At 61.3% G+C, this 23,687-nt stretch overlaps 2 protein-coding genes across 32 annotated transcripts in view; both read right to left on the bottom strand.

Moving 5' to 3' along the window:
- Positions 1-268: 268 nt before the first annotated feature.
- On the bottom strand, positions 269-8,976 carry LIMK1 (LIM domain kinase 1). Of its 2 annotated transcripts, XM_071765028.1 has the most exons (16): positions 8,778-8,976; positions 7,053-7,149; positions 5,432-5,570; positions 4,977-5,086; positions 4,702-4,893; positions 4,039-4,144; positions 3,778-3,962; positions 3,512-3,695; positions 3,069-3,155; positions 2,697-2,828; positions 2,466-2,525; positions 2,297-2,362; positions 2,038-2,194; positions 1,869-1,924; positions 1,569-1,726; positions 269-1,469 (listed from the first exon to the last, which is right to left on the bottom strand). In XM_071765028.1, the coding sequence occupies exons 1-16, from the start codon at positions 8,833-8,835 to the stop codon at positions 1,316-1,318; spliced, it is 1,941 nt and encodes a 646-aa protein (XP_071621129.1). In that variant the 5' UTR covers positions 8,836-8,976; the 3' UTR covers positions 269-1,315. The 2 variants fall into 2 exon arrangements, with proteins under 2 accessions (XP_071621129.1, XP_071621128.1); XM_071765027.1 differs by lacking the exons at positions 7,053-7,149; positions 8,778-8,976 and adding an exon at positions 6,629-6,974.
- Positions 8,977-9,666: 690 nt separating this feature from the next.
- ELN (elastin) overlaps positions 9,667-23,687 on the bottom strand; it is a 43,744-nt gene continuing 29,723 nt past the window's right edge. For 19 of the 30 annotated variants that reach the window (XM_071764753.1, XM_071764765.1, XM_071764772.1 and 16 more), the window contains 22 exons: positions 23,166-23,276; positions 23,035-23,073; positions 20,401-20,511; positions 20,261-20,308; positions 17,477-17,587; positions 17,337-17,384; positions 14,704-14,814; positions 14,564-14,611; positions 13,996-14,181; positions 13,834-13,884; positions 13,149-13,277; positions 12,880-12,933; positions 12,626-12,742; positions 12,395-12,442; positions 11,951-11,992; positions 11,713-11,757; positions 11,270-11,311; positions 11,146-11,172; positions 10,873-10,914; positions 10,620-10,649; positions 10,452-10,502; positions 9,667-10,310 (listed from right to left, as the gene is read on the bottom strand). In XM_071764753.1, coding sequence (XP_071620854.1) covers positions 10,261-10,310; positions 10,452-10,502; positions 10,620-10,649; positions 10,873-10,914; positions 11,146-11,172; positions 11,270-11,311; positions 11,713-11,757; positions 11,951-11,992; positions 12,395-12,442; positions 12,626-12,742; positions 12,880-12,933; positions 13,149-13,277; positions 13,834-13,884; positions 13,996-14,181; positions 14,564-14,611; positions 14,704-14,814; positions 17,337-17,384; positions 17,477-17,587; positions 20,261-20,308; positions 20,401-20,511; positions 23,035-23,073; positions 23,166-23,276 — 1,541 coding nt within the window. In that variant the 3' untranslated portion in view covers positions 9,667-10,260. Of the gene's footprint in view, positions 10,311-10,451; positions 10,503-10,619; positions 10,650-10,872; positions 10,915-11,145; positions 11,173-11,269; positions 11,312-11,712; positions 11,758-11,950; positions 11,993-12,394; positions 12,443-12,621; positions 12,743-12,879; positions 12,934-13,148; positions 13,278-13,833; positions 13,885-13,995; positions 14,182-14,563; positions 14,612-14,703; positions 14,815-17,336; positions 17,385-17,476; positions 17,588-20,260; positions 20,309-20,400; positions 20,512-23,034; positions 23,074-23,165; positions 23,277-23,687 lie in introns of those variants that run through there. The other 11 variants (XR_011730030.1, XR_011730031.1, XM_071764746.1 and 8 more) reach the window with 10 other exon arrangements.

The following is a 23,687-nucleotide window of genomic DNA, read 5'->3' as shown; positions in this document are numbered from 1 at the left end:
ACGGGCTTGCTGGTCCTGGGGACACGGACGGGTGGTGCAGGTAGGGCTGGTACCAGTCCCAAGGCTGGGGGGGCACTCACGATGGGTGGGAACATGAAAGAGAACAGTAGTGCTGCCACCTCAGAGATGACCGAGTCTGGGAGATGCCACCAAATACGGTACCACCACACACTGCCTTGAGTGGAGAGTCCAGCCCCCTCCTGCCTCAGTTTCCCCATGAGCTCCCAGCCCCCCCGGGGGAGGCGAGCAATTCCCAAGCAGGCTGGGCAGCGAGCAGGGAAGGATTTATTGACTCACGGCTCAGGGTACATCACAGTTTTGAGCTCCCTTCCCGCCTCCCAAGAGGATGTCACCTTGGACTTCCTGGGCAAAAGTGCGTGGAGAGGCTTCACAGTTTCATCCCTTTGGGAAAGCAGAACCGAGGCAGTGACAAATGGCAAACGCTACGTTGTATGAAAAAATAATACAAACTCTTCTTTAAATATCTTACAGAAAAATGAACCTGAATAAAGAGCATGAAAAGCACCATGTGGCGCAAGCCCCCTGCAAACACCCCGGCTCAAGGGGACTGAGATGAGCTGCATCCCTCCAGATCACCTGCCACCATCTCCAGGGATGCCAAGTCACAGATTAGCACAGGCAGTGGGGATGTGGGGGCAGCAGGGACTGCTCTGTGCCTGTCCCCATGCCACAGGGGTGTGCCCCCCACCGGTGTGCCCTCACTTGGCCAGGGATACCAGCAACCCCCAGCCCAGGGTGCCAACAGGAGCCGTGTGAGGGGCTGGCCAAGGATGAGGGCATTGCTACAGGGCTGTCCCAGGATCTGAGCTCTCCTGGGGGCCAGGGACTGTGTAGCCCCCTCTTGAGGAACTGGGGGGTCCCTCCTGTGTTGCAGTGCAAGTTCATGGGAAGCCAAGGCACTGCCGTGAGGCTGCAGCTGTGTACGAGGGAGCTGCCAGGGCTGGGGGGTTGCAGTGGCTGCGCAGCTCCCAGGTGTGCAGAGGGGATGTGAGCTGGGGGGGGGAAGGGAAGGGGACACGGGGACGGTCCCTGCAGCGTGGCCAGAGAGGCTTGTCCAGGGGTAACAGCTACGGCGTGTTGGGGATGCACAGGGGCCATGCAGCCCTGGGGAGAGCCAGCTCCTGGGATGGTGTGGGCAGAGATGTGGGCAGCCCGTGCAGAGGGGACAGGGTGGGGGGCTCATCCAGGGAGCCCCAGGGATCCAGCCCTGGGAGTGGTGGCAGCTGGAAGAGATGCTGGTAGCAGAGGCAGCTCCTTCTCCTGTGACTTCGGAGCTGGTGTGGGTGGGGGGACTCTACCGGGGGGGTGCAGGCAGCCCCCCCTCACCCCGCCGGTGCGTCTCCCCGAAGACCCGGTCCAGCTGCTCCAGCTGGGAGCTCAGAGGCAGGTGGATCTCCAGGTGCATGCGGAGGGTCTCCAGCCACTGCTCCAGCTTGCTGAAGGATGGCCTGAGCAAGAAGGGGGACACAGGGCAGCCCTGCTGGCCCCACGTCCCCCTGCCACTCGTCCCGGCGGTCCCCCAGGAGAGGGGGTCCCCAACCACTCACCGCTTCTCGGGGTCCAGGTCACAGCAGCAGACGGCAATGGGGAAGAAGCTGGGGGGACAAGCTGGGGGGCAGTAGCGGTCCAGGAAGCCCCTGATGTTGAGGCCAAAGTCAGTGGTGCGGGGCAGGTAGTCAGGGTCAGCGCTCACCCGGCCAATGATCTGGGAGAGACCAGGGGGGAGGATTGGACTCAGCACCACAGGGGGACCCCAGCCCCATGGGAAGACCCCAAATACGATGAGAAAAGAACCCAACCACAAGGCGGGACCCCAGCTGGAGACCCCCAGCCCCAAGAGTCCTTGCCTCACACAGGACAATCCCGAAGGAGAAGATGTCCACCTTCTCATCGTAGCTCCTCCCTGTAAGGAGAAATGGGTCAGGACATGCAGCACACCCCAGCAAGTGTCCCCTGCTTGGGGACAGAGGCCTGGCTGACCTTGTCCCCCCCTTCTGGGACCACTGCCAGGCTCACCATTGATCATCTCGGGAGCCATCCAGTACGGGTTCCCCACCACCGTGTATCTTTTCTTGCGGTCTGGTTTCTTCAGGTTCTTGAGATGTTCAGGCTGGTTCTTCTCGTCCACCATCAGCCGTGCCAGTCCAAAATCAGCTACCACCACGCTCTTGTTCTGGGTGGATGGAGAGGGGTGAGGCATGGGAGGAGCCATGCAGAGGGCTGACACCTCTAACCAGGGCCATGGAAGGAAGGATCCCACTGGGGTGGGACTCACCTCCCGCACCAGGCAATTGTGAGAGTTGAGGTCACGGTGGATGATGTTCATGGAGTGGAGGTAGGCCTGGGGAAAGGATGGGATGAGAGCGGGGGGTGGGCACCCCCACCTCACAGTCCCCCACCCACCATCATCCCATCCCACCCATCCATTCCCTGGTGATACCCACCATGCCAGCAGCAATGTCCTTGGCGAAGCTGACCCGCTGGCTCCAGGGATAGTGGCTGTCCTGGGGGCAGGAGGGAGGATTTGCCAGAGCAAGGATGGGAGAGAGAAGGAAGAGAAGGGAGGAAAGAAAGGAGAGAAAGGAGAGAAAGGAGAGAGAGAAGACAGAGGAGTCCCCCAGTCCCACCAGGGCTGTGTGGTGGTGGTGGGGCTGATCTGCCCCCCCAGTGCTCACCATGGTCTTGATGAGGCCTCTCAAGGTGCCCCCCTTGATGTACTCCGTGATGAAGTTGAGCCTCTTCTCCTTGTACAGCACCCCAATGAACTTCAGCACGTTGGGGTGCTCCAGGCAGCGCATCACTTTCACCTGCAGGACCCCCCATACCTGTAACACCTTGAGGAACTGGACACCCACTGCACAGACCCCACAGCTCCTGTGCTCTCCATTAGATGGGCAGAGAGCTACCTGTACCCCATAGTGCCCGGCCATGCCTCACATCCAGGTGCCATGCCTCACATCCCACGTCAGGGTTGGGGACAGGACCAGGACAGCTCTATGCCTCTTGTGTATCCCCACAAACCACGGGGGATTAAAGGGAACACCCACCTCTTTCAGGAAGGTCCTCTGCGTCTCCTCATCGAAGCGGATCAGCTCCTTCATAACCATCACCTCGCCTGTCTCCCGATGTGTCACCTGGCAGGAAGCACAGGGGTTGAGACATCCTGACAGAGACCCCAGCCCGGGGAGCTGAGACCTTCCCACTCATGACACTCATAGAATCATAGAATGGGCTGGGTTGGAAGGGACCTCAGAGATCACCAAGTCCAACCCTTGATCCACTCCCCCCGTGGTTCCCAGCCCATGGCACTGAGTGCCACATCCAGGCTCTTTTGAAATATCTCCAGGGATGGAGAATCCACCCCTTCCCTGGGCAGCCCATTCCAATGGCTGAGCACCCTCTCCAGAAAGAAATTCTTTCTAATGTCCAACCTAAACCTCCCCTGGCACAACTTGAGACCGTGCCCAGACTCGTGGCTGCCCAGCCCCACCTTGATGGCCTGGCCAAAGCAGCCCTTGCCGAGCACCTCGCCGTGAATCAGGTCCGAGGGACGGAAGATGCGATGGGTGCGGGAGACGACGCGCAGCGACTCGGAGCGCCCGATGTCCTTGCGCAGGGACACGGGTGAGCCCACCGAGCCCGGGCCCGGGGACTTGTCTGTGCTGCAGCTCCTCCTGGGGGATGGACAACACGGACAGGGTCAACCCCCACCCAGAGGGACACCTGTGGAAGAGGTGGTGGAGCTGGTGGCCTTACATAACAGTCCGCTGGCGCATGGCACTGGGGTCCCCGCAGGGTTGGGGGGTCGGAGAGCACAGAGGGCTGTGTGGGGTGGGCAGGGGGCTGCAGGCAGGGCCCGGCTCGTGGGCGAGGGGCTCATGGGGGTCGTGCTCAATAGTCAGCTGGAGCAGGCGGCTGGTCTCCTGGATCAGGAGATCGATCTGGAGACAGGAAAGGAGGGTAAGGGTGGTTAGGATAGCGTGGTGCTGGTTGGGGGACACCCCAGGGGCAGTGTACCTCATCTAGGGGGACGTGGCTGATGGGGGTGCCATTGATCTCCAGGATGCGGTCGCCCACGTGGATGGAGTTCTTCATGTCAGGGCTGATGCAGTCTGGATCCACCCTGCAGGACCAAAAGACAGCAAGATTCAGCCCCTTGAACACCTCCACGGGTGGGGACACTACTCCCCAGCCACCACTGCCTGTCACATCTCCAGAGTCACCTCCATGAGATGGGGACATACTGTCATGGTACCCATGAATCACCCAAGATGAGGATGTGGAGCAGGGCTGCCCACGAACCACCCCTGCTAGCCAAGAACACGCAGGCCCAATGCCCAGGAGTCACCCTTGCTTGATGAGGACACGCCATCACGGTACCCATGAGTCATCCCTCTGGGATGGAGACATGCAGTTACAGTACCCACACGTCACCCCTGCTGGTGGGGACATGCTGGCACAGTGCCCACGAGGGATCCCAAGCGTACAGAAACACTCCAGCCCAGTGCCAGCTCTTTCAGATAGGACAGTACCAACCTGTCAAGCCCCAAACCACCCCGATGGCCATCACGGATCCCTCTGGCAACCCCCAGCTGATGCCAGACCCATCCCTCCCCCTCCCACCCCAAAGGCCTCTGTGGGGAGGATCCCAGCAGCCTCGGGGAGGGGACACAGACGCACTCTCGGACACGAACGGTGCAGGGGTGCTCGGTGCCACAGCCCTGGTCGATGGAGACAGAGAAGCCACGTTTGCCATCAGAGCAGGCAGGGATGGAGACGAGGGTGACGGTGTGAGGGATGCGGGCAGCCGGCGAGTCTGGCAGGATCTGCTCGATGACCGGTGTCACCACCATCTGGTAATAGCAGTGCCCGCTGTGGGGCCGGAAGGAGGCAGGTGGGTGCTGGGGGGTGCACATGTCCCGTGCCAGCCCCCACCCATGCAGGCTGGGACATACCAGTAGAGCTTGGAGCGTTCCACCAGCGCGTAGGTGTCTCCATCCCCGATGAACGTGTGGCAGTTGAGGCAGATGAAGCACTCGGGGTGGTACTTCTGCTCTCCAGCCACCTACGGCAGATGCCATCAGCCCTGGGGACCCAGGTGTCTGGGGGACCCAGTGCAGGGTGTGCCAGGCTTGGACAGTGCTAGAACCAACCATAGGTGCACCAGGGCCAAAGAAAGGGTGGTCTGAGCCATGGTGTTGGGGGGACAGCCATGCCACGGGAGTGGGGACAGCCACAGGGACATCTCCCCACCATCCTGAACCTCCCCAAACCACAGAGAAAACCCCTGCCAGCCACAGAGCCCAACAAGTGCTAGAGGTCTGCACTCCCTCCCCACCTCATCCCCTTTCTAGTAATCCCAGTGGTGGGTCAGGGCACCAAGTCCTCCCCTGGACCTCCCAGCACTCACCATGACCAGCCCCTTGGTGATGTGCTCAGAGCAGCCGTGACAGAGCTCTCCAAAATGTGCCCAGTAATCCTTCTTGCAGTACAGGCGCCCATCCTTCTCATAGTATTGGTGGGATAGGGAGGCCCCGCACTCACAGCACCTGAGGGATGGGGACCCTCTTGTCACCGTGTCCCCAGTGTCACTGTGTCCTCAACACCACCTCAGGGGCAGGCACTGCCCGTCCACCCCCCAGCTCTCTGGATAAACCTCTTCCCGTTTGCTGCCCTGCTGCAGGACCACTGCATCCCTGTCAGTGTCCCTGTCTCCAGGGTGGCAGCAGGTGGCTCTGGGGGTGTCAGTGCAGGGTGGTGGTGTGGGAACACCGGGGTGGTGTTCCCTGGCACACAGGCCATGGACAGGCACATGGATAGGCCAGCCTGGTCACGGATGTGCAGAGGGATGTGCCACCCTGGTCACAGATGTGCCAGCTTGGCAGAGACACAAAGGGACACGTCAGCCTGGTCGGGGACACAGGGACAAACCACCCAGGCCACAGATGTGCCAGTCTTGGGGGGGGGTAAAAAGCCCTGAGTGCTGAAAACGTGATGGAGGGGGCAGGGATGCTCTGGGGGTGCTGCAGGGGTTTGCTGCAGCGGGTGGAGGCTGCTGTAGGAGGGTGCTGCAGAGGTGCGGGGGTTGCACGGGGGGTGCAGTGGTACTGCCGCAGTCCCCCCCCGCTCCCCCCCCCCCTCTCTTCGCAGCCGGGGGCGGGCGCCGCGCAGGTGGACTATCAACCAGGCGTGACGTCACGGCGCGGAGTTTCCCCACCCCATGACGTCACCGCGAGAAGACTTTTCCGCCCGATCGCGCATCCCGAATCCTCCCGTGGTCGGAGGAGGGGGTGGGGGCGGTGGCCAATGAGGGGCGGCCGAAGGCACCCGCCCCTTCCATTCCCCCCCGCCCCATGGCGCCAACGGGGAGGAAGTGGCCGGGGGGGGGGGGGGGGGGGGGGTGATTGGGGGGGGAAAGGAGGGTAAGGAGCTGGGGGGAAGGCTTTAGAAGCAGCAACTCCAGGGATGCCGGGGTCAGATCCAGCTGCAGTCCCCACGGCGGGTTCGCTGGGGATGATGGCGTTTTGGGTATGGGGGTAGTGGGTGACAGGCAAAGCACCCCGGAGGTCTGGGGGGTGTGGTGTGGCCCGACCTCCCCTCCACTCACTTGGCTCCGGCGCTCAGGACACGGCTCTTCGTCAGCACTGCCGCCAGCATCCTCCGGGTGATTGCAGAGGCAGCACCCTGGCACCCCCAGCCCCACGGGGACCCCCGCCAGGCTCCAGTCACCCCTTGTGCCCCCCAACCCGACACCTTCCTTCTCCCGCTCCCCGAGGCTCCCAGCCCGAGCTGCCGGGAGGGCAGGAGTGAAAGAGGAAATGGAAGGAGGGGGCCGGGTGACATCAGAGCTGCACACCCTGTCACCGAGCAGGAAGGGCAGGGGGGGACGGGATCAGGGGGCAGGCAGCGGGGCCCTTTGGTAGACTCGGGACCCCCACGGTGCACCCTGCCTGCCCCCCCGCTGCCCGAACAGGGGCCGCACAGCCCCCCGGAGCACCCCGCTGCCTCCGAGGCTTCTCCCGGGCTCCCACCTGAAGCAGTCGGCGTGCCAGTCCGCGCTCAGAGCCTGCAGGTACTGCCCGTCGAAGATGCCCTGCCTGCAGCTCGCACACACCGGCAGGTCGGTCCCTGGATGGAGGGAGTGACAAGGAGGAGGACAGGGCCATCACCCTGCTGCTTATCCCCATCCTCCCCGCAGCTGCAGCAGGCACACACCCCCCAGGACGAAGTCCCTCTGCCCAGGGTGACAAATTCCTCTCTGGCCCACACCCATCCATCCCGTATAGCAGACGTGGTCTTGGAGCTGATGTTCCCAGGGCTGGGGACAGGGCAGGGGCTCAGTGTGCTAGTGCCAGCCCTGTGCCAGGCCACCCCCAGACACTGCTGTGACTGTGGGTGCTCATGTCTCTGGGGGGGGCTGGGTGGGTAGATGGTTCAGATGTGGAGGGGGCAGGGGGCAACGCAGGGGGCCCGGCAAGTCCCATAGGGGTGCTGGAGGGGATGCAGGGGTGATGGGGAGGCTGGGTACTGGGTACTCAGCAGGGTACTGAGGGGCAGGACAGATGCTTGGGGGTACAGAGATAGTGGGATGGAGGGGTGCCAGGGTACACAGGGGGGTTGGGATGGGGCTCACCCACTGGTGGGGGAGCATGAAGGAGTACAGGATGGGGGCAGAGCATGCAGGGGGCTGAGGGGATATGTGTAGGGGATACAGAAGGAATAGAAGGATGTGGGATGGGGCAGAGGGTGCCAGGAGGGGATGAAGGGGTGCAGGATGGGTGTCAGGGGAGATGAAGGGGTGCAGGTTGAAAGGAGTGTAAAAGAGGGATACAGTGGGACATAAAGTGCATGGAGGGACACAGAGGAGTACAGAAAGGGTGTGAAGGGACCCAGGAGCAAGATGGGTGATGGGGGATGCTGAGGGGTGCAGGATGGATGCTGGGGGGTGCAGTGTGCACAGAAGGGCACAGGAGAGTGTAGGATGGGAGAACTGCAGGATGGAAAGGGGTGTAGAGGCACACAGGGTGCAGCAGGAGGCTACGGGAGTGCAAAGAGGGATGGGAGACACAGTAGGGATACAGGGGTGCACGGAAGAAGGCAGGAGGGATGTGTGTGGGGGGACTATGGGTGTGCAGAGAGGGTGTTTGTGGGGTGCAGGCTGGAGAGGGATGTGGGGGTGCAGCAGAGCTGAAGGGGATGCAGTACAGATATGGGGGTGCACAGGTGATGTATGATGGGGTGCAGAGGGGGATGTGGGGGTACAGGACAGAGAGGGCATATAGGCAGAGATTTAGGGGTGCAGGAGGAATGCAGGCTGGATGGTAGTACAGGGGGATGCAGGGGGGGATGCAGACTGAACAGGGGGTGTAGGGGGAGATTTGGGGGTGCAAAGGCGTTGCAGGCTAGATGGGGGTGCAAGGGAGGCTGCAGAGTGTGATGTGGGGTGCAGGGTCGGATTTAGAGGGATGGAAGTTGGATGAGGGGTGAAGGGAAGGATATGGAATTGCAGGGGGATGTAAGGGTTCAGGAGGGGATGTGGGGGTTCAGCAGGGGATGTGGGGGTGCAGGAGAAATGTGCAGGGGGGGATTTGTAGGGCGCAGGGGGGGGATGTGACGGTGCAGGGGGTAATGCGAAAGGGATGCTAACTGGCGGGGTAGGTGCGGGTGAGCCGCGGGGGGTTCCGCGGGGCCCCAGTGGCGGCGGAAGCGCTGAGTCAGGCCGGGGGGAGGCTGTGGGGGGGCGGGGGGTCACGCACCTTCGTCCTCTCCCATAGGCTCGTCCCTCCAGGTGCAGCACAGCAGCATCAACCTCATGCAGCCTTGCTGCCTGGCGCCGCGCCAGGCCCTGCCCTCGCTCCGGCCCCGGCCCGGCCCGGCCCCGGCCCGGTCCCGGCCCCGGCCCTGGCCCTGCCGCTGCGGCTCCGGCGGGCGGGGATGGCCGGGCCCGGCACGGCGCCGGCGCGGCCGCGGGGTGGTGGGGGAGGAGGAGGAGGAGGAGGGGGGGTCCGGGGGGGCGGGGAACAGGGGCGGGTCCAGGGGAATGGGGAGAGGCGGGGGCTGGGGGTATCACCGCGGGCAGGGTGCGAGTGTCCCCGATGACCCCCGGTGTTTCAACCACCGTGAGCTGTGGCCGCGGGCGGGATGTGGATGTCGCCGTCCGTCCCAGTCTGTGACCGTGGCACAGCACAAAGATGTAGCCCTCGTGCTGTCACTAAAGGCAGGGAGGGCACGGACACTCCCCGTGGCTCTCAGGCTATCACCGTGAGTCAGGCATAGGCACCTCCCTGCAGCCCCCTGAGCCCCCTACGCGACAGGGCACAGACCCCCCCCCCTCGGCTGTCACTGTTGGACAGGGCATGGACACCTCCGTCATCCCCTGGACTGTCACCATGGGGCAGCAGATGGATGTCCCCCTCATTCCCGAGGCTGTCATTGCGGGACAGGACATGGTCATTGCTCTGGGTCCCCAGGCTGTCTCCTCACCCACCCCGTGTCCCAGAGCTGTGATCATGTAAGTGGGGAAATGGCATCCCTGCACCCAGGATGCAGCACGTCCCAGGCTTGGGCAGAGCCATAGGCACAAGACAAGGGGCAGTGCCACTTGTCACCACTGCCAGGGGGAAGGGGACAGGGACAGAGGCAGAGTCCTTTAAAAACTTGTCCTTTATTAGTCTGTCAGAAGCGAGTCCCTCTGTATGGGGTGTCCCATCAGTTATAGCAAAGTGAGTAACATGAAGGGACCAAGATGCTCCTGTCTGTGCCCACCCTGGGCCGGGGCGGGCACAGGGACCGGGTGGAGCCCCAAGATGATAGGGAGATCCCCTCACACAGCCCCCGCCACCAGGATCCCCTTCCCTCCTTCCAATGGGGGATGCCCCTCATGTTGCCCCTCCCTCCCTCCCCCCTCCCCCCATGGGGTCAGCTCTGGGGCTGAGGGGGGCTGACACCCCAAGGCCCCCCCCCCTAAATCCCGCAGGGAGCGATAGCACCAAGGGGGACGGCTGCTCCCCACAGTTCATTCTGCACTCCCTGCCGGGCCAGAGGGGCTGGGGGGGGGTCGGATACTGCCGGAGCCGCGGGGTCCCTCCCGGGAACGTGGGACTCGGAATGGCCCTGGCACGGTGGGGTCTCCGGGGCTTTGGGGAGGGGGGGTCTGTCTCAGCTTTGCTCGTTTTTTTTTTACATTCTGGACCATGCAGTAGCACCAAAGTTCATGAGGTCATCAGTGATGTCGGGCGGTTACTTCCGCTTCCTGCCGCAGTACTTCCCTTGTGCGCAGCCCACGCCGCCTGCGGGTGGAAACGCGGAGCCTCAGCCCCTTACAGTGCCCTGGGGCTGGGAGCCCCTTACAGTGCCCCGGGGCTGGGAGAAGGGCAGGGGGGGCTGGAGCCGGCCGCAGCGGGGTGGGGGGCACCGGCCACAGGGCTCACCTCTAAAGCCCAGGGCACCGAGGGCTCCTCCAAAGGGCTTGGGGGGTTTCCCTGTGGGGGAAGGCAGATCACGGTGAGTGGGACCCCCACCCCACTTGGCTTCTGGGTGCGGGTGAGATACGCGCCCCCTCACCCCCTACACCCCTCTGCACGGGGGTGGGCACTCACCAGGGAATCCCAGCTGTCCAGCAACCCCACCTGAAAGCAGAGCGAGGCACTCAGCACCCACCAGACACCCACCCTGCCCTGCCCCTCACCCCAGCCTGAGCACCGCCCGGGTCAACCCCATCCCCTTGTTTGCCCCGCGACCCCAGACTGTGACTGTGTTTCCGTGCACAGTGGGCTGTGTGTGTCCCCATGAGCCAGCTGGGCACTGAGGTGTTCCTCGGGTGGGTGCAAGGTGCTGAGATGGGGACAGTACCTGGAAATATCGGTGACACACCAAAGCCAGGAACTCCAGCCCCTGGGGAAAAAGCAACAGCCAGTGACAGTCAGTGACAACAGTGCCACTCCAGCTCTGCCTGGCTGGGGACATCTTGCCTCATTGCAAGGGCAGGAGCAGCTGCAAGAGCCCCTGCACCCTGTTTTGGCAGTAATATGCCCAGTGGGGAACAGCAGCAGTGCCAGCAAGCAGGGACAAGTGTGATGCAGTAGGGGACGCATCCCCATCCCAGCCCCAAACTGCAGCACTCACCTGGCTGCAGCCCCCCAACACCAAAACCTGCAGGGTGGGAGAGCCCTGGTGAGGGTGGGGATCATGGGGACAGGGAAGGGGTTACCCCTCCAGCCCCCTGGCCAGAGCACATCCTGTTCCTTACCTGGCTTGGGAGGCTTCCCAGCAGCTCCTGGATACAAGATGCCTGTGCCAGAGAGGGGCATCAGTGCAGCCCCCACCGGGGCTCCCTGCCCCAGGGACTGCAGCTAGACACTGCTGTGAGACCAGAGGGTCCCCAGGCAGGAACCTCTGGTACAGTACCATCCCCTGTCCCCATGGCATGGGCAACTCTGCTGATCTGGCCCTTGGTACCTGCTTGGCGATGCTGTTCCTTTCCGATTATATCCCAGGAGCAGAGCAGGTGGCAGGCACAAGATGTGCCATAGCATGGTGACAGTGTGGGGTGGGACCAAGGGGACAAAGTGACCGTGCCTCCCCTGTACCCCATAGAGCCCCTTTCTGGCACTCATTCCTGGAATGCATTTCCACTTGGCTCCCTAAGCCCCAGCCCGGGGCAGCCCCAACCCCAGGGCCAGCATCACTCACCAGCACCAAGCCCGCCAGCTCCAAGGCCACCGAGTCCAAGGCCACCTATGAGAGGGACCTCAGGTAAATGCCAGCAGGTAAGCAGTGCAGCATCTGATCTGCTCCTTGCCCAGCCCCACTCCCCCTGTGCCTTTGGGAACCATCCCTCTGTCCACATCCCTCTGTCCACATCCCTCTGGGGAGCATCCCTCTGCCTGCACATCCCCTCTGCCTGGGTTCAGCTCTTGCCAGCACCTACCTGGGATGCCACCAATCCCTGGGACTCCAACACCAGGAACACCTGCCAGAGAGAGACCATTAACCCCCATCTTACCCAGCCTGGAATCCCCTGCTCAGGGCACTCTCAGCCAGTGCTCGACCCATTGGGGTGTCCCTAACACCCATCCTAGGTGCCCTTAGCACCCACCTCACAGCACCCAGAGCAAGAAGCCCTGGAGGGGGCTCTGCATGACACATTGCTTCAGGCAATGTGGAGCAGGAGAAAACTGTCCCCTGTGAGTCCCAGGGAGGTGGCACAGATGGGACTTTGCACCCATAAGTGACATCATGCCACCTCTTGTGCCTGGGCCACCGTCCACTGGGGCACCCAGAGGCACATAGGCAAGGCCAGCACCCTGATGACCAGACAAGAAGGGTGCCCAGGGAGGGTCTGAGGTGAACCAGGAGCAGCAGAGGTACGTACCGAATTTGGGAGGTTTGGCACCAGGCTGCACCCCTATTTGGGGGATGCCTGTGAAACAAAAAGGGCACCATGGTTAGGATGGTCATTGCTGCACCCCTTCAGTGTGCCAATGTCCTCTGTCCCTCCTGCATTGCCATCTGCCATCCCACTGCATGGCTTGGTGGCTTTCAGCATCCCCAGACACCACTGTCCCCAAGCAGGTCCTCAGCTGTGGTGTGATGAAACACATACCTGCCCCAGGTACACCCACACCTGGTGCCACCCCAGGCACGACACCAACACCGGGTGCCACTCCTGGGACTCCAGCAATGCCAGGCACCCCGCCGGGCACCCCTCCAACCCCAGCACCTGCAGAGAGAGAGGGTGAGGCAGCACAGGTTGATCCTTTGTCATCCCCACACTCCAGTGGGATGATGAGCCCAGTGTGGGGTGCCCACCCCCAAAGCCTCCAAGATGCAAGTGATGGGCTTTGCCAACCAACTCACCAAATTTGGCTGCCTTAGCTGCTGCCTTGGCTGCTGCAGCCGGACCTCCGACCCCTGAAGGGATACAGTGAGAAGAGGGGGTCAGTGCCTCTGGGAGCCCCCTTTCCAGCAATGCTGTGCAAAACCCACCCCTTCTGCCTTGTCTGCATCCCCAAAGGGATTTCCAGGAGTGGATAAAGACCACCGAGGTCCTCCTCATGCCCATACTGCCCCAGACCTGCCCCCATGCCAGCCAGGCTTCCACCACCACCCGCCTTCCTCCTCCTCACCTGGGACACCTCCAATGCCAGGGGCCAGGCCACCAACTCCAGGAACCAGGCCACCTACACCAGGAGCAAGGCCACCCACACCAGGAGCTAGACCACCAACACCCACACCAGGAGCCAGGCCACCTGCTCCTGCAAGGAGAGGGAAGGGTTGGGGAATCAGCTTAGGAAGAGTGGTGGTGGAACAGGTCAGCTGAAACAGACAGGGGTGTGTGGGTACATGGATGGATGGAGGGATGGTGAGCTGTATGATTGGATGGAACAGCAGATGGATAGAAAGATGAGTGGACAGATGAATACTGAGGTGGCTGACTGGATGGTGGAGTGGATGGGAGGGTAGAAGGGTAGGGGGACTGATGTATGAGAGCTGAACTAGCTGATCTCTAGAGGTCCATTTTCAACTCCAACAATTCTGTGATTCTCTGATACTGTGGGTAGGGATGGTGAAACTAGGATGCTCCATCCAGACCAGGTGTCTGGAGAGCATACCCCTTGTGAGAGTCTGACCATAACACCCTCTGACACAACCAGGATCTCATTTCACACACAGCCCTGTGAAGAGCTCTCCCCTAGCCCAGGCATGGCCTCTGTGCACTTCCAGGCCTCAGTGTCAATGAGGGGAGAAGCCTGAGGTGGAGGGGTGGCAGGAGACAGGACACGTGGGATAACCTGAGAGCTGCCAGCTTACCATACTTGGCTGCTTTGGTGGCTGCTTTTGCAGCAGCGGCTGCTGGACCTCCTAGGGGAGAGGGAAAGCATGAGGGGCAGTGATGGGCCACGGTGGCCACACTGGGACCTCTCAGCTGGAACAGCTGAAGATGTCCTGAGCTGTGATTAAACACCTTCTCACCTGGTAAGGCTCCAACCCCAGGCACACCAACACCAGGCACACCAACCCCAGGAACACCAACACCAGGCACACCAACCCCAGGAACACCAACACCAGGAACGCCAACACCAGGAACGCCAACACCAGGAACGCCAACACCAGGAACACCAACACCAGGAACACCAACACCAGGAACACGCCCTGCTCCTGCAGAAAGATAGAGTTATGTGGCCAAACAGGTACGCTCTGCTGACAAGAATCCTGCTGAACTCATGGGCATCTGCAGTGTCAGGGGTGATCCCCACCTGCAGACACCCCTCTTGGCCTGGGATGCCACCAACCCCTGCACCTGGAGGGAAGGAGAGTGGTCAGACCCCCCCAAAACACCTTGTGCTCCTTTGCTCCAGGCTGAACACCCCCAGGACATCCTGTCCCCCCCACGTGCTTCCTTCCCCATAAGGAGCCCTCGGCAGAGATCCCCAGGGAGACCCGCCTGCCCGGGGGCACCCCGAGTGCCCGGGGGGCAGAGGGTGAGCAGGGGTCCCCAGGGAGCTGCTGCCGGGAGCTCCTTGCACCGCGCAGCACCTACCGAACTTCGCTGCCTTTGCTGCTGCCGCTGCTGCCGGCGCCCCGACTCCTGGGGACAAGGGAGAGAGGGACCCTCAGCCACCAGCTCCCGTGCCCCTTGCAGAGCCAGGCGCTGGGGACAGGGCTCCTGCCAACAGTCACCTGCCACCCCGGGGACACCTCCGACACCGGGCACCAAGCCGGGCACACCACCAACGCCGGGCACGCCACCAACGCCGGGCACCAGGCCTGGGACGCCGCCAACCCCTGCACCTGGAGGGAAGGAGAGCAGTCAGACCCCCCCTGCTTTCACCTCCTGCTGCTCCTGAGTCTCCCCCAGTGTCGCAGGAGCCTCCGGAGCACCTGGCTTGCAGGTGGGCTCTCCACACCTCACAAACCAGCTGCCCAGGGCACCTGGGATGTGCCCAGCCTTGGGATTCCCACCTCCCTACACCCAACCCAGGCCACCAGAGCCCACCAGGCCACACACGATCTTGGGGACCCTGGAGGTCTCCCAAGGCCATCACACCGAAGCCCAGCTGCTCTCAGGGCTAATCCATCTCCTCTGGGTGCTCCCAGGATGGGTGCTTCTTACTCCCTTTTCTCCCACAAAACTGCCACCAAGGGCAGCAGCAAACACGGGGACGGCGTCACCAAGTGCAGCCCCCGCTAACCAATGATGGCGAGTGTCCTGGTTTGGGCCAGGATAAAGGGGATTTTCTGTCTTGTACTTTTGCTTTCAATTAAGTCTCTTCTAAGTAGTTGCACTTGCTGAAATTAACAGCAAGTTTCTCAGTCAGTGTCTGCTTCTAGGACTGATAACTCCATGTTTATAATTCCAGCCAGAGCCTGGTGTGCAGAGCCAAGGACACTGCTCAGCTCTGAGGAACTTTTTACCCTCCAGAAGGGATAAAGAGGTCCCACCTTCAGCCTCCTTTGGGGAGGAACAGACAAGACAGATGCCAGAACTGACCAAACAGAGGATTCCATCCCATACACCTCATACTCAGGATAAATTTGAGGGATCACAAGGGTCACGCCAGCCTCCTGCCCTTCCTGCCTTTCCTGCTTCCCTTTCTTCACCCATTCCCTGTTTCCTTCAGCATCCTGGGAGGATTCCATCCCTTCCTCTGCCTGTGCTCCTGATCCATCCCAGCCTGAATCCCTGTGTTCCTGCCTCCAGCTCCCAACTGCTCCTGACTCCAGGGTTCCAGCCTGGACTTTCCCAGGGCTGCCCTGCAGCCTCAGTGGTGATGTGAGAGTTACTGGGGAAAAGAGGGGAAGGAACGTGGGATCAATATTCCCTTACATTTGTATATTTATATATATTTAGTAATTTTTACGACTTTATCGTTACTGTTTCATAAAAGTTGTGTAGTTTAGTTTCCAAGCCATCAGTCTCTCTCCCTTATTCTCTCTCCTTTCTTTATCAGAGAGGAGAGAGATTAATAGAGAGCACCTGTTACTCGGTTTAATTGCTGGGCCAGTGTTAAACTGTGACAGCAACTGACAGGAATTGCCTCCCCAGACACCCCGTGGGAACTCAGCACAGCAAAACTTCCTCTCTTGCATTCTCTGATGGCCAGACAGATCTCCAGCCACCTCCCAAAAACGCTGCTTTTCCAAAGCCTGGCTCTGCCAAGAGGCTTCTGGAAGCTTCTCCCTGGGGGCTAACGGCCCTCTGTAGCCCTGGGCTAGGTTCCACACCTTGCTGCATCCACCTGCACAACCCATCAGGCTCAGCAGAAAGGTTTCATCTTACCCTGAGCTCTGGAAAGGAGCTGCTGGAGCCATGATACTGCTGTTATACTGCTCACTTGTCTTCTTCTGCCAGCCACACCATCACCATTCCTGAGACAAGCCAGGATGCTGGTGCCTTGATGCCCTTCTTGGGCACATGCTGGCTCAGATTCAGCCACTCTTGACCAACCCAGATCCTTTTCCACCAGGCACTTTCCAGCCGCTCTGCCCCAAGCCTGGAGCATTGCCTGGGCTTGGGGTTGCTGTGACCCAAGTGCAGGACCCAGCCCCTGGCCCTGTTGAACCTCATCCAGCTGGCAGGACTCAGCCCCTGGATCCAGCCTGTCCAGATCCCTCTGCAGAGCCTTCCTGCCCTCAGGCAGGCTCTTCCTGTGCCACTCTGGGCTCTTCAGAGTCGATGCAGGAGAAGGTTGAGAAACCTGGCCCTGTAGGCCCTGCCACGGCCTTTTGGAGCAGCACATGGGCCCCCCGGTGCTGCGGGGACTCTCCTGCCCATTCCTGGCCACGTCCCTCACCCCCTCTGGGTTCCTCCTTGTCAGAGCTCTCTTGTGGGTGGTTACACCTGGTGCAGCCCTGGCTCCTGACAGACCCAGTCAGATGCACTTGCTCTTGGGTCCCACCAGATGCACTTTTGGGTGGCAGGGACCCTGGGCAGGGCTCGCTCTGTCAGAGGCACCAGAACCCTGGCTCAGGGCAGCTGCTGAGGGTAACACGGATTGGGTGCAAAAGCCCAAGAATTCAGACAACATCCAAAGACAGGGGACTGGTCTCCCCCCTTCACTCCCACGAAGCAGCCTGCAGGAAGCCCAGAGAGGGAGAAGGTCCTGCCCTGGGGACGAAGCCAAGCCCAGAGGCACCTGGGCCACGCTCATCCCGTCCCCCCCACGTGCTTCCTTCCCCATAAGGAGCCCTCGGCAGAGATCCCCAGGGAGACCCGCCTGCCCGGGGGCACCCCGAGTGCCCGGGGGGCAGAGGGTGAGCAGGGGTCCCCAGGGAGCTGCTGCCGGGAGCTCCTTGCACCGCGCAGCACCTACCGAACTTCGCTGCCTTTGCTGCTGCCGCTGCTGCCGGCGCCCCGACTCCTGGGGACAAGGGAGAGAGGGACCCTCAGCCACCAGCTCCCGTGCCCCTTGCAGAGCCAGGCGCTGGGGACAGGGCTCCTGCCAACAGTCACCTGCCACCCCGGGGACACCTCCGACACCGGGCACCAAGCCGGGCACACCACCAACGCCGGGCACGCCACCAACGCCGGGCACCAGGCCTGGGACGCCGCCAACCCCTGCACCTGGAGGGAAGGAGAGTGGTCAGACCCCCCCTGCTTTCACCTCCTGCAGCTCCTGAGTCTCCCCCAGTGTCGCAGGAGCCTCCGGAGCACCTGGCTTGCAGGTGGGCTCTCCACACCTCACAAACCAGCTGCCCAGGGGACCTGGGATGTGCCCAGCCTTGGGATTCCCACCTCCCTACACCCAACCCAGGCCACCAGAGCCCACCAGGCCACACACGATCTTGGGGACCCTGGAGGTCTCCCAAGGCCATCACACCGAAGCCCACCTGCTCTCAGGGCTGATCCCTCTCCTCTGGGTGCTCCCAGGATGGGTGCTTCTTACTCCCTTTTCTCCCACAAAACTGCCACCAAGGGCAGCAGCAAACACGGGGACGGCGTCACCAAGCGCAGCCCCCGCTAACCAATGATGGCGAGTGACAGGAATTGCCTCCCCAGACACCCCGTGGGAACTCAGCACAGCAAAACTTCATCTCTTATGGAGAAACCCTGCAGGATGGCTCTGCACTGCCCCACGGCTGCATTGACTGATGGCCAGACAGATCTCCAGCCACCTCCCAAAAAAGCTGCCTTTTCAAAGCCTGGCTCTGCCAAGAGGTTGCTGGAAGCTTCTCCCTGGGGGCTAACGCCCCTCTGTAGCCCTGGGGAGGTTCCACACCTTCCAGCATCCACTTGCAAAAGCCATCAGGCTCAGCAGAAAGGTTTCATCTTGCCCTGAGATGGGGCAAGGACCTGCTGGAGCCGTGATACTGCTCTGGGAGAGCACCCCAAGAGATGGGACAGGGGGTGAAGCCTGAGCACCAATGCACAGCTCTTGGGAAGTTCCCAGGGCACTGACAGCCTTGACCCACAACCACTTGTATATATATGCCACAAGGACAAGCATTGGGTCAATTTGGGAAGGGCTGAGTGCCCCAGCAAGAGCCTGGCACCCCAGCCCAGAACACACCCACTAACTCCTCACTGCCAACATTTTCCCCAAATCCCATCCTTCCCTCAGCATCCGGTGGGATTTCTTTCCACACGATGCATAAGAGAAATGGAAGAAACAGCCAGCAGCGGTTTAGCCCTCAAAGGAGAGTTGCCATCAAGCATGGTGGCCCTTGGGGGACAGACAGGGCTCTGCAGTGGTAATCACAGAACCCTTTGGGTGGGACAAGACAACCCTTTGCGTGGCTCATTGAATCCAACCATCAACCCAACTCTACTCAGCCCGGTGCTGAACTCTGTCCCCAGGCACCACCTCTACCTGGCTTTTAAACACCTCTGGGGATGGTGATTCACACACCTCCCTGAGCAGCCTCTCTCAGACACCCACAATGCTTTCTGTCAAGAAACTGTGCCTCCTGTCCAATCTAAACCTTCTCTGGGGCAAAGTGAGGCCATTCCCTCTTGTTCCCTCACTTGCTCCTTGGGAGAAGAAAACAACCCCTCCGGGCTCCCCTCTCCTTTCAGGCAGTCACAGAGAGCAAGAAGGTCTCCCCTCAGCCTCCTTTGCTGAACACCCCCAGGTTCCTCAGCCTCTCCTCTTAGGACTGCTTCTCCAGACCCCTCACCAGCTCTGCTGCCCTTCTCTGAACTTTCTCCAGCCCCCCAAGCTCTGTCTTGGAGTGAAGGGCACAGAACTGAACACGGCACTCGAGGTGCAACCTCACCAGGGCTGAGTACAGGGGCTCCATCACTTCCCTTCTTCTGCCAGCCACACCATCACCATTCCTGAGACAAGCCAGGATGCTGGTGCCTTGATGCCCTTCTTGGGCACATGCTGGCTCAGATTCAGCCACTCTTGACCAACCCAGATCCTTTTCCACCAGGCACTTTCCAGCCGCTCTGCCCCAAGCCTGGAGCGTTGCCTGGGCTTGGGGTTGCTGTGACCCAAGTGCAGGACCCGGCTCCTGGCCCTGTTGAACCTCATCCAACTGGCAGGACTCAGCCCCTGGATCCAGCCTGTGCAGATCCCTCTGCAGAGCCTGAGGGTTCAGCCTCTGCCTGAGGACAGGAAAGCTCTTCCTGTGCCACTCTGGGCTCTTCAGAGTCGATGCAGGAGAAGGTCGAGAAACCTGGCCCTGTAGGCCCTGCCACGGCCTTTTGGAGCAGCACACAGGCCCCCCCGGTGCTGCGGGGACTCTCCTGCCCATTCCTGGCCACGTCCCTCACCCCCTCTGGGTTCCTCCTTGTCAGAGCTCTCTTGTGGGTGGTTACACCTGGTGCAGCCCTGGCTCCTGACAGACCCAGTCAGATGCACTTGCTCTTGGGTCCCACCAGATGCACTTTTGGGTGGCAGGGACCCTGGGCAGGGCTCACTCTGTCAGAGGCACCAGAACCCTGGCTCAGGGCAGCTGCTGAGGGTAACACGGATTGGGTGCAAAAGCCCAAGAATTCAGACAACATCCAAAGACAGGGGACTGGTCTCCCCCCTTCACTCCCACGAAGCAGCCTGAAGGAATCCCAGAGAGGGAGAAGATCCTGCCCTGGGGACGAAGCCAAGCCCAGAGGCACCTGGGCCGCGCTCATCCCGTCCCCCCCACGTGCTTCCTTCCCCATAAGGAGCCCTCGGCAGAGATCCCCAGGGAGACCCGCCTGCCCGGGGGCACCCCGAGTGCCCGGGGGGCAGAGGGTGAGCAGGGGTCCCCAGGGAGCTGCTGCCGGGAGCTCCTTGCACCGCGCAGCACCTACCGAACTTCGCTGCCTTTGCTGCTGCCGCTGCTGCCGGCGCCCCGACTCCTGGGGACAAGGGAGAGAGGGACCCTCAGCCACCAGCTCCCGTGCCCCTTGCAGAGCCAGGCGCTGGGGACAGGGCTCCTGCCAACAGTCACCTGCCACCCCGGGGACACCTCCGACACCGGGCACCAAGCCGGGCACACCACCAACGCCGGGCACGCCACCAACGCCGGGCACCAGGCCTGGGACGCCGCCAACCCCTGCACCTGGAGGGAAGGAGAGCGGTCAGACCCCCCCTGCTTTCACCTCCTGCTGCTCCTGAGTCTCCCCCAGTGTCGCAGGAGCCTCCGGAGCACCTGGCTTGCAGGTGGGCTCTCCACACCTCACAAACCAGCTGCCCAGGGCACCTGGGATGTGCCCAGCCTTGGGATTCCCACCTCCCTACACCCAACCCAGGCCACCAGAGCCCACCAGGCCACACACGATCTTGGGGACCCTGGAGGTCTCCCAAGGCCATCACACCGAAGCCCAGCTGCTCTCAGGGCTAATCCATCTCCTCTGGGTGCTCCCAGGATGGGTGCTTCTTACTCCCTTTTCTCCCACAAAACTGCCACCAAGGGCAGCAGCAAACACGGGGACGGCGTCACCAAGTGCAGCCCCCGCTAACCAATGATGGCGAGTGTCCTGGTTTGGGCCAGGATAAAGGGGATTTTCTGTCTTGTACTTTTGCTTTCAATTAAGTCTCTTCTAAGTAGTTGCACTTGCTGAAATTAACAGCAAGTTTCTCAGTCAGTGTCTGCTTCTAGGACTGATAACTCCATGTTTATAATTCCAGCCAGAGCCTGGTGTGCAGAGCCAAGGACACTGCTCAGCTCTGAGGAACTTTTTACCCTCCAGAAGGGATAAAGAGGTCCCACCTTCAGCCTCCTTTGGGGAGGAACAGACAAGACAGATGCCAGAACTGACCAAACAGAGGATTCCATCCCATACACCTCATACTCAGGATAAATTTGAGGGATCACAAGGGTCACGCCAGCCTCCTGCCCTTCCTGCCTTTCCTGCTTCCCTTTCTTCACCCATTCCCTGTTTCCTTTGGCATCCTGGGAGGATTCCATCCCTTCCTCTGCCTGTGCTCCTGATCCATCCCAGCCTGAATCCCTGTGTTCCTGCCTCCAGCTCCCAACTGCTCCTGACTCCAGGGTTCCAGCCTGGACTTTCCCAGGGCTGCCCTGCAGCCTCAGTGGTGATGTGAGAGTTACTGGGGAAAAGAGGGGAAGGAACGTGGGATCAATATTCCCTTACATTTGTATATTTATATATATTTAGTAATTTTTACGACTTTATCGTTACTGTTTCATAAAAGTTGTGTAGTTTAGTTTCCAACCCGTAAGTCTCTCTCCCTTATTCTCTCTCCTTTCTTTATCAGAGAGGAGAGAGATTAAAAGAGAGCACCTGTTACTCGGTTTAATTGCTGGGCCAGTGTTAAACTGTGACAGCAACTGACAGGAATTGCCTCCCCAGACACCCCGTGGGAACTCAGCACAGCAAAACTTCCTCTCTTGCATTCTCTGATGGCCAGACAGATCTCCAGCCACCTCCCAAAAACGCTGCCTTTTCAAAGCCTGGCTCTGCCAAGAGGCTTCTGGAAGCTTCTCCCTGGGGGCTAACGGCCCTCTGTAGCCCTGGGCTAGGTTCCACACCTTGCTGCATCCACCTGCACAACCCATCAGGCTCAGCAGAAAGGTTTCATCTTACCCTGAGCTCTGGAAAGGAGCTGCTGGAGCCGTGATACTGCTGTTATACTGCTCACTTGTCTTCTTCTGCCAGCCACACCATCACCATTCCTGAGACAAGCCAGGATGCTGGTGCCTTGATGCCCTTCTTGGGCACATGCTGGCTCAGATTCAGCCACTCTTGACCAACCCAGATCCTTTTCCACCAGGCACTTTCCAGCTGCTCTGCCCCAAGCCTGGAGCATTGCCTGGGCTTGGGGTTCTTGTGACCCAAGTGCAGGACCCAGTCCCTGGCCCTGTTGAACCTCATCCAACTGGCAGGACTCAGCCCCTGGATCCAGCCTGTCCAGATCCCTCTGCAGAGCCTTCCTGCCCTCAGGCAGGCTCCTCCTGTGCCACTCTGGGCTCTTCAGAGTCGATGCAGGAGAAGATTGAGAAACCTGGCCCTGTAGGCCCTGCCACGGCCTTTTGGAGCAGCACACAGGCCCCCCCGGTGCTGCGGGGACTCTCCTGCCCATTCCTGGCCACGTCCCTCACCCCCTCTGGGTTCCTCCTTGTCAGAGCTCTCTTGTGGGTGGTTACACCTGGTGCAGCCCTGGCTCCTGACAGACCCAGTCAGATGCACTTGCTCTTGGGTCCCACCAGATGCACTTTTGGGTGGCAGGGACCCTGGGCAGGGCTCACTCTGTCAGAGGCACCAGAACCCTGGCTCAGGGCAGCTGCTGAGGGTAACACGGATTGGGTGCAAAAGCCCAAGAATTCAGACAACATCCAAAGACAGGAGTCTGGTCTCCCCCCTTCACTCCCACGAAGCAGCCTGCAGGAAGCCCAGAGAGGGAGAAGGTCCTGCCCTGGGGACGAAGCCAAGCCCAGAGGCACCTGGGCCACGCTCATCCCGTCCCCCCCACGTGCTTCCTTCCCCATAAGGAGCCCTCGGCAGAGATCCCCAGGGAGACCCGCCTGCCCGGGGGCACCCCGAGTGCCCGGGGGGCAGAGGGTGAGCAGGGGTCCCCAGGGAGCTGCTGCCGGGAGCTCCTTGCACCGCGCAGCACCTACCGAACTTCGCTGCCTTTGCTGCTGCCGGCGCCCCGACTCCTGGGGACAAGGGAGAGAGGGACCCTCAGCCACCAGCTCCCGTGCCCCTTGCAGAGCCAGGCGCTGGGGACAGGGCTCCTGCCAACAGTCACCTGCCACCCCGGGGACACCTCCGACACCGGGCACCAAGCCGGGCACACCACCAACGCCGGGCACGCCACCAACGCCGGGCACCAGGCCTGGGACGCCGCCAACCCCTGCACCTGGAGGGAAGGAGAGCGGTCAGACCCCCCCTGCTTTCACCTCCTGCAGCTCCTGAGTCTCCCCCAGTGTCGCAGGAGCCTCCGGAGCACCTGGCTTGCAGGTGGGCTCTCCACACCTCACAAACCAGCTGCCCAGGGGACCTGGGATGTGCCCAGCCTTGGGATTCCCACCTCCCTACACCCAACCCAGGCCACCAGAGCCCACCAGGCCACCCACGATCTTGGGGACCCTGGAGGTCTCCCAAGGCCATCACACCAAAGCCCAGCTGCTCCCAGGGCTGATCCCTCTCCTCTGGGTGCTCCCAGGATGGGTGCTTCTTACTCCCTTTTCTCCCACAAAACTGCCACCAAGGGCAGCAGCAAACACGGGGACGGCGTCACCAAGCGCAGCCCCCGCTAACCAATGATGGC

Source organism: Heliangelus exortis, chromosome 21 (assembly GCF_036169615.1).
Source record: "Heliangelus exortis chromosome 21, bHelExo1.hap1, whole genome shotgun sequence".
NCBI classification, from domain to species: domain Eukaryota; kingdom Metazoa; phylum Chordata; class Aves; order Apodiformes; family Trochilidae; genus Heliangelus; species Heliangelus exortis.
The sequence above is the reverse complement of the archived record's forward strand: the minus strand, read 5'-3'. Positions and strand labels throughout refer to the sequence as shown.